Source organism: Acyrthosiphon pisum, chromosome A1 (assembly GCF_005508785.2).
Source record: "Acyrthosiphon pisum isolate AL4f chromosome A1, pea_aphid_22Mar2018_4r6ur, whole genome shotgun sequence".
NCBI lineage: Eukaryota > Metazoa > Arthropoda > Insecta > Hemiptera > Aphididae > Acyrthosiphon > Acyrthosiphon pisum.
The window spans coordinates 46,150,672-46,160,681 of record NC_042494.1 but is presented as its reverse complement, the minus strand read 5'-3'; the positions used below and the strand labels follow the sequence as shown (position 1 = coordinate 46,160,681).

The 10,010-nt window shown below is 28.3% G+C and overlaps 1 protein-coding gene across 1 annotated transcript; it reads left to right on the top strand.

Moving 5' to 3' along the window:
* Positions 1-1,112: 1,112 nt before the first annotated feature.
* Positions 1,113-8,817, top strand: LOC100164682 (protein bicaudal D). Its single transcript, XM_001944197.5, has 12 exons — positions 1,113-1,335; positions 1,412-1,605; positions 2,332-2,472; positions 2,555-2,779; positions 2,867-3,004; positions 3,935-4,034; positions 4,211-4,557; positions 4,628-4,798; positions 4,878-5,067; positions 5,129-5,350; positions 5,427-5,690; positions 5,774-8,817. The coding sequence occupies exons 2-12, from the start codon at positions 1,414-1,416 to the stop codon at positions 6,046-6,048; spliced, it is 2,265 nt and encodes a 754-aa protein (XP_001944232.2). The 5' UTR covers positions 1,113-1,335; positions 1,412-1,413; the 3' UTR covers positions 6,049-8,817.
* Positions 8,818-10,010: the final 1,193 nt, after the last annotated feature.

The following is a 10,010-nucleotide window of genomic DNA, read 5'->3' as shown; positions in this document are numbered from 1 at the left end:
TCAAATTTTTGGTTGAAAATTATATTGACGAATGAGCAAAATTAAAGCCATGCATTTGAGCATCGAGAGAAGTAGGTAATATCAGAACGCAGGTACCTACTACTATAATAGCTGCGAGTCTTTCCACTCAAAATTAAATTCTCAATTTACGAAAGAATAAATGTCCAAAAAAATAGCAAAATTATAGTGCTATAATATTTTACAAAATATTTATAGATTTACCTAGGTATGTATACCTAGTAGTAACATAAAGATACTTTCGCACAATTTTTCGATTAAATCTATGGACTATGACTTGTGTAAAAATTAATTAATAAAAAATATAAATATAGTTTAGACTTATGGCTGCTTTCTACAATTTGTATAAGACTCAGTGGGATCAATAGTCAGTGACATAAATACATAATATGGGAGTTAGGTATATAATTTTTTATCCGGCGGAATCGATGTGTAGGTATTATAAACAGTAGCCAGTGAAATCAATATAAGCCTTTTTTCAAAACCGGTAGTTTTAGCGTAATTATTAAATCCCACTTTCCTCGCCCATGTTGATTTCGGGAAAATGAACCAATTATTCCAAAGTTATTAATTTGTGCATCTACCTAGCTCATACAAAACAACTATATTTGGTCATATTGTTTCCAACTATTTATTATCATGTTTTCAATAATAATTCGTAATTTCTTCGAATCAAAAACACGAATCAAAATCAATAAAATATTAATTTCTCATAATATTCCTTATATTTTATAAAAAAAATGTATTAAACCTATAGGTACAATATAGGAGGATGAACATTTTTTGACTAAAATGCACTTTATCAACCCCCTCACGATTTAAACATTTTTTACAAACAACTTGTTTTTTATGCTCAAAACGATAGTGTAAATTATTTTACGGGAAACTATTATTTTAGAAGTTATAGCCTTCCAAAGATTGCGATTTTACGTTTATGTGCTTGCGCGGATCGCTACTTGACTGCCACGATAACTGTTTAGTTTTTATAACCTCTTAGGTATTTTCATTTTACCTGTACCACGTTTGGAATGTACTGAGTTTTCGACTGATAATAGTGATAATAGATATTATGTTGAAAAAACATCGTCTCATAAGTCATAACTTATAACTATTATACTATTATAGTTTAATAGGTACTTTAATTAGATGTATAAAATGTCAAAGCTTATTAAATTTGATTCATGTTTTGCTTTACTAAACTAAAGTTCTTATTGCTTTATTCATTAGGTACAAGCTGAAAAGACCTATTTTGTAGGTATATAAATTATATTATGAAATTCTGATTGAAGGCCGTGCAATAGTGTTAAGAGGACAAAAGTATGTTGTGTTTGTACTTTATTAAATTAAAACTGATTCATTCTTATAGATAACTAATTTTTATTTCTCCCTAAAGATATGGACGTGGCAGAGTTGCAGCACGAGATAAATCGGCTTACGCGTGAGCTTGACCAAGCTCATACAGAAAAAGTCCAGTCGGCCACTTATGGACTAAGTATATTGGAAGAAAAACAATCATTAACAAAACGTTATGAAGAACTAGAGAATTTATATGAGAATGTGAAACAAGAATTAGAAATCACTCAAGAGGTAATATTATACATTATATAGGTGTTAACTAATATTTTATATCCATTTAATCTACATTAAATAACCATAACTACATTTCTGGGCATTTATTATCCATATAATATTTGAAGGCCATCTTGTTCAAAGCGAGGATAACCTTTTTTTACTTTTGTATCTTATTTGTATTCAAATTTTTCAAATGTTTTTTTATTAAATTAAATAATGATATAGAATTTATACATATTATTTGACATTGGTGTCCTTTTATAGGTAGCACAAATTATCAGACATCTGATGATGACATATTTTTGACTTAGATTAAATATCCAACCCACAAAACCTATCTTAAATAAATGTTTAGATAGAGAATTTTTGTTTATTGTGTACAAATCAATCAATTTTTACATTTTTTAGCTTTGATTATAATAATAGCATATAATTTTTATTTTAGATTGATTTTTATTTATAGTAAAAATAAACAGTAATTGCTGTTAAACAATGCTGTTGGTATTCTACTAAAACTAACTAAATTAATTTTTATTATTTTCAGTTATATTATTATTAAGACATTTTTTATTGTAGGTATAATTTAATAAAATTACCCGCCATTAATTGAATGCCCATTTTTACCTAATACTATTAGGTACTACTAATATTATAATATTCTATTGGTTCTTCCTAATTTTCCTATTCTTCCTAAACCTAATATTGAGTTTACATAATTTATTTATTTGTATTTAATTTTAGGCTTTGACAAAATTTCAAACCTCTCACAAAGTGACCACCAAATCTGGTATTGAACAAGAAGAATCACTGTTGTATGAAACAGCAGCTTTAGAATCATCACTAAATACCACAATAATTGAGCTTGAAAATGATACTAAATCGGTGAGTGTACGAAAGAATAATGTTATTCATAATTCATAATTGACAACACTACCTAATACAATTAATTAACTTTTGATGATAGTTACGACAAGAGTTGGAACGTGTTCGCATGGAACGAGATCAAGCCATCCAAGAAAATAATGACTTATCAAGGTTGAGTAATGAGTCTAATCATGATTCTAAGCAACTTCGTGCAGATTTACGTGAAGTCAAATCCCGTGAAACTCGGTTACTTTCAGATTATTCAGAACTAGAGGAAGAAAATATAACTTTACAAAAACAAATTGCACATTTGAAATCTTCTCAGGTTAATATCAATATATGATTACTTTATGATTAATAATATGACATTTTTAATTGGTTTCAAAAATAATAAATAATAATTTATAAATAGGTTGAATTTGAGGGGGCAAAACACGAAATACGGAGACTGCAAGAAAATGTTGAACTGTTATACTTACAAGTTGATGAGCTAGCGAAGTTGAAAAAAATTGCTGAAAAACAAATGGAAGAAGCTCTGCAATCATTACAAGTAAGCTAATAATTTAATATGTATTCAGTGGCGGCCCGTGAACCGTATGAGGGGTGAGGCAGATAAACAATAAATTATTAATCAATTGAATATCCATGGTTAATCCATGGTTCTACTATAGTACAAGTAGGGCTCTTTAAAAACTTCTATTAGAGCCTTAGTACAAGTACAAAATTGAAAATTGAATAATAATAATAATATTATGTTCGTTGTTATTTGTTAGATAAGAACCGATAATATCTTTAGTTTGTGATAAAAGTATTATAGGTAAGTATATTCTTACACTAAACGACATGATGACAACCTCTCCGTTCCTTTTTTTATAAGTGGAAATCACGTCGTTTCGAAAAATGACTAATGGATGATGTTGACAAACTCTGAGGCCTGAATCGTTCAGCCTCATTTACTAATAATATTCCGACTTCTCCCACTATCATTATATATGATCATAGTACGATCATCCGACTCGTCTGAGGCTAAATATTACTAGCCTCTCGGCACTCCTCGGCTTTCGTCGAGATCGTTCTATCGTTCCACAAACATTGTAGTGATTTTTGATAACAGTGTCGAAGTATATTGTATACATATTATTATGTACTATGACAGTTAATATCATAGACCAATAGGTCTATGGTTAATATTATACATGACAAAACAAATTAATTTTGTCATGATAATAATATTATATAATAACAAAAAGCTGTTCTATTATGTACCTATAGTATTGAATATAATATTCTTAAAGTCGATTGAAAATAACTATAATTATAGTATATACCTCCTGGCTCCTTTTTCTTTACAACAGTTAGGTGAGGTTGAGCCTCACTTGCCTCACCTGACGAGCCGCCACTGATGTATTGTGTATGTGTAGGTATGTAATATTATGATTATATTATTTGGATAAACAATTTGAACTTGTATTCCTTATAGGGTGAACGCGAAGCTAAATACGCGTTGAAAAAAGAACTTGATCAACGTATCAACAACGAATCGGTTTACAATCTCAGTAACTTAGCTTTTAGCATACGAGGTATGTATGTACTTACAGATATTTCAATTGATAATATTAAAATATTTTTAAAATCTTAAATATTTCTTTGGATCATACAAAATTGTAATAAATTGAATTCAACAATATGTTTCAAAGTACTCGAGTGTTTCAACTTTCAAGTGTTTGTATTTATACTCTGGATGTACTGTTTTAAGGTATGGGCGGAGATCAAAATGTTGGTAGCGATGACGAAGATGATTTGCCTGTGTTACGTAAACTTGAAAACGATATTGGCTCAACTATGGAATTACCAGAATGTGGAAAACATGATTTGTTTAGTGAAATACATCTCAATGAATTGAAAAAACTGGAAAAACAGTTAGAACAAGTGGAAAACGAAAAGAGCTTATTGACTCAGAATCTTAAAGAGTCTCAATCAGCATCTGATAAATGTAAATCAGATTTGGAAAATTTAGCATCTCGTATATATAAACTTGGATCACACATAAGGTCTTTGGAACATCTTGGTACCCAAACCAGTAAAGTAGATTCTGACCATAAGGTATGTTTTATTTCTTAGATAAGCTGTTAAATCACTCGGTGATTATTTTATTATTAATTCATATAATTAGACTGAAGATGGAAAATCAAATGCAACTTTGGAATATTATCAACAATGGTTTAGTTTAGCATCTAAAGAGATTGACCAGCTTCACGGTGATCTAGAAGAACTTGAACGACAGTTAAATTCATCTGAAGAAACCTTATCATTAAAAGATGAATTAATTATGCTCAAAAATAAAGTATATTTTTCAATTAATATTTATTAATCTAATATTATTACGCTCATCTGTTTACTCATCGGTATTTGTATTTTTTTAGTTATTAGACAGAGAACAAAAGACAATGGAACTTGAGTCAAATGTTCGCTTGTTGGGAGAATTGGCTACAGATGCAAGTGCTTCTTTAGATAATGCACAAAATGACCTTGTAGTCATCACTGACGAATTGGCTCAACTAGCTCTCCAAATGTCTGTGTTGAATGGAAAATCTATAACATTAAATACTATTGGTATACTATTATTTTTGTTTATCCAGATAGATGACATAATGTACAATATTTTTTATTATAGTCGTAAAAACAGCAAAAGAAACAGAAGAAAATGATCCCCGCCTGGATGTATTACGAACTCGACTCAAGTCTGATGTTTTCATTAAAGAATTAGAAAGTCTAACTGAAGCTTCATTCGTAGCTAAAAGTCTGAGAAACGTACTTGATCAAATCAAATTGCTTAAAGAATCTGTAAACACATCAATAGATAATGCTAAAGCCGTTAATCGAGATAATAATGATGGTAATTGATATTATTTTTAATAATTAATTGATATCCAGTTACTGAGTCATTCATATGTAAAATTATCTTTTTGTAGGTCAAAGAAGTTTATTGTTGGACAATAATGATGAATTGTCTGATCTTCGAGAACAAGTAATGAAATTACAGTCTCTCTTGGCAACAAAGCGAGAACAAATATCATCATTACGCATGGTTCTAAAAACTAACAAAAACACTGCCGAGGTAGCATTGAATAATTTGAAATCCAAATACGATAACGAGAAAATGGTTGTTACTGAAACCATGACTAAGTTACGTAATGAGCTGCGTACACTCAAAGAAGATGCTGCTACATTTTCAAGTAAATACTTCAACAATTTCACATTCAATCTTTGCTATATTCTTTTTACAATACGTGTGAGTTTAATAATTTATTGTTTGCAGGTTTGAGAGCTATGTTTGCTGCACGGTGTGAAGAACAAGTGACTCATATGGATGATTTACAGCGACAGTTAGTTGCTGCTGAAGAAGAGAAAAAGACACTTAATCAGCTGTTGCGTTTGTCTGTGCAACAAAAATTGATGGTCACCCAACGGTTAGAGGAAATTGAAATGGACAGAGAAATGAAAAACGTACGACGATCAATGGGTACGCCTAACTCTTCAACACCATCAAAAACCTCAAAAAGGTATAGTCAGCCTCAACGCCGAGACTGGTGAGAAATTATATTTTTAGTATTATTATGTGTATGAAAACAAAAAATAAAACAAAAAACCTTATTTGTGATATTTCTCACCTGTTGTTGGTAGGGTTGATCAAAATAAGTGTAAACCGTCCTCTATACAGTTTTTATTTTTAAACTAAGTCTTGACATTAAATATTGAGTCCCTTTATAACCGTGGTTTCAATATCCGTCCTGTTTTTGAATATCCGGTTGTTTATATTACGCATTGAATTGCCGTCCTAACTTGGTTCTCAGGTAACCTCTGTTTAATTTTTTAATATTTTCTTAAATATTACCTTATTTATTATTATTATTATTATTATTATTAGTATTATTATTATTATTATTATTATCACTGGATTTTAGAGTTTTATTTATTGACAATATTTCCAATGACTTATTTTGTTTATTTAATAAATTTCATTAAATATTGTTACTGAAAAAAAGTATTTTCTCATGTGTTACTAGTATTATTATTATTAAAATTATTACTTTTTGTTGGAAACACTTCATATTGTCGATTTTAAGAAAAATCTATCTACCCACGGCACATAAACATTAGTTCGTCTTTCGTTCCTTGCAAGCTCAATGAAAATAAACAATGGTGCCATAATATTTTCGTGCATTAATACTAATAATTAAAATTTATTTATTTATTATTATCATATTGTAGTTTACTATTATTCCATTTTTATAATTATTCCCATTTATGGCAGCCAGTTTCGTATGTGCAATATACAATTATACACTTTAGTATTTTATTTTGTTGTCAAACTAGTTTTAAGATGTTTAATTATTATTATTTTTTTTTGTAATTTTATCCATTTATAGACTCATTTGTTTATTATATATACTCAATTTAAAAATAACAAGAACAAACATGTTGCAATATTTTGTATGAATCTAAATTAATTATTGTAAGTTATTTCTTAAATGTAAAGTTGAGTTATAAAGTTTCTGTATAAGTACTTACCAAACTTAATTACCTGTAAGGTAACCTACCCTGTAGGTTTAAATCATGTTTTTTTTTTTAAATTGTTTTTACTTGTTTATTATTATGCTGTACTTACTGTATACTTATTTTTTTTATCCGTCGAACTGAATTTAAAAAAAAAAAAAATTGTTTCAATATTATTATGTAACGTTATCATTAAAATTAAATGGTGTAGGAACAACGTGTATCTATGTTATTTTATTGATCAATCATATTTGGATATTCTATTATTATATGAGTGTTTAGGTGTTTAGCATTTGGGAATAGTAAAATTTGTAAATTGTTTAGTAATTTTATTTTGTTTTCATTTACTTCATAATTTTTAACCATAAACTATAAAAAACTACGGAAAACAGTGTTGTGAAATATCATTAATTAATAAACCTAATATAAACTTTAATAATATAGTAATATTAAAGAATTTGTGGGGGAAATCTATCATTTATTTATGTAATACCATGTATATGTTTGTATTCAATAAATTATACTTTAAGTCTTTAGGGCTATGGATAATAATACAGTAGAGTTTTGATTGACCAAACAAGTTAAGGGGAACAATGGTGACAGAATAATCTAAACTTTTAGTAAGGTGGGGTTTATTTAAAATAATCGAATTAAGTAATTTTATTAATATTTAATAATTGTGTGTATCTGGAAGATTAAACAATTTTTCATTTAAATTTTCATATTTTCCAGATACATCCTGTATATACTCACATATTTTAATTATAAATATATATTTTATTTTTATTATTTACTACATACAAATTCATTGAATTAATGTTTCATAAAATGATACATTTTGAAATTCTTTAACTGTTTTTTATCTTTTTAATGGGTTTGTTGGATAATTGATGCTCTGCTGTATTATTAAATTATAAAACACATAGTTTCTGCTTACTCGTATTAAACAAACTAACATTACTGTAAAATGCATACATATTATGCTAGAAGCGCAACCATTGGGTGTATGTATCTAATATCATTGATTAATTACTTGCTGTAATTGATCAATGCCTATATTATGTGATCATCACCCTATATATTTTCTATTTTTTTTCTTGTTTAATCGTTTTATAACATGGACCGTAATTGTACTAATATATTATAATAGTTTTTGGTTTTGTGTAGTTATTTGTAATTTAAGTACTCAATGACACCACTTTGAAAAATGTTAAGTTGCATTCCTGCATAGTGGAAGTAAAATGTATGGGTTGAATTTTGGGCTAGTCACTGAATATCACTATGATACAGGCTATTACATCACAAATAATATAATTATGCATATGATATACCTATGGGCTATGTTTATATTTAAGTTACTCAACTCGGTAAAAATTGTATTTTTATTAAAATATATTGTATTATACTTTGTTAATGTTCTCGAGAACAGACTTATTTTGGGGCTACCTCAAAATGCGATTACTTTAATAGGTTAATAAAGCTGCATAATATAGTATATTAATATCTACTCATTATTATATTTAAATTTATTTATGTACCATGTAAACATAAGTCATAATAATATGTACTAAATGTGATACCCAGTCCAATTTATTTGTAATACTCTATTTATCTATAATCTCTCTCTTGTCTTTAGTTGATATCATAACGTTTACAGATATCGGAGGTATGGAATTGCTATGTATTATAATTTATAACCCTAAGAGTACCTAATTATTATTTATTTAATATATTATTATGAATTGTGACAAAACTTAATTAACATTATGTAACTGTATTAATAAAAAAAACTGATGTACTTAATAATTTGTGTGTTGTATTTATACTTTAGCCAAAACATTTGGAACTACCATGGCAAGTGTTTTTGAAATAATCACAGTATTACATAAAAATGTTTATTACTATACTCAAATTTGAAATTATTCTATTTCGACTTTCGGTTTATTTGGAGGACCATTTGATAGAAAAAATTGCAAAACTATAAAATAACTTAACCACTCATAACATAAAAAATTATTTAACCAAGATGTTTGGAAATTATTACGTTTAGGCTATGCGGTTTGAGATGTGCAGTAGCACAGGGCCCCGCACATTGAATTGTCCCCCAACCTGTTGCAAAAACTAATTATCGGATCTATAGTAGGTAGGTCATGTATTCATCTAATGATTCAGATTTATCGATAGTCTTAAATTCCGCCTATCTTTGAGCCTCTAATGTAACACCTAACGCCTACTGAATAGGCCTTTCCAAATCATTTCGCACATAGCCGATAGCCCTGACTGCTACCAAGCCGGCCCTGGATTTAGGTATCTACCTACACACTATTATTTAAGATATCCATGGTTTTGACTATACTATTATGATTTTGCAACTATAAATGCCTAAGTAAATAAAGTAAATTTTAGTAATTTATTTGGTAAATAAATTTAACAGTGCTTTGTACATACCTATGTGCATAGGCGCACATTGGGTGTGAATTTAGGGGGTGCTGGAATAGTTTATGTTACACATGTCCATGGGGGGCTTTGTCCCCCACACTCCCCTTAATCCTAATACTATAACTAACTGCATTACATAAGCTTTAAATTTTTAATTAGCATGGGGTACCTAACTTTGATTTCGCGGGGTAACTTTGATACCCATATATTTTTATTCACCAGAGTACCATGATAATTAAATTTTTTTTTCATAAAATGGGGTTACTCTGATATCACATTAAGAAATATAGGTATCGAAATTGCCCGTTGTGTTACTTTGATAGCATATTAAAAAATATTGATATCTCAAAAGATAATTTCAGAATTTTAAAAATTAAAACGTTAAAATATTGAACTAGTTGTAACTAATATTTAATTTTGAGAGTTTTATCGTTAACACTACAGAAGTTATCCATATAATAAAAAAATGAATTATCATAAAACAGTAAAAAATTATCAAAGTTACCCCATTTTACTATACTACTTTTTATTTTTTAAACTATGAGACTTTTTTCGTATTT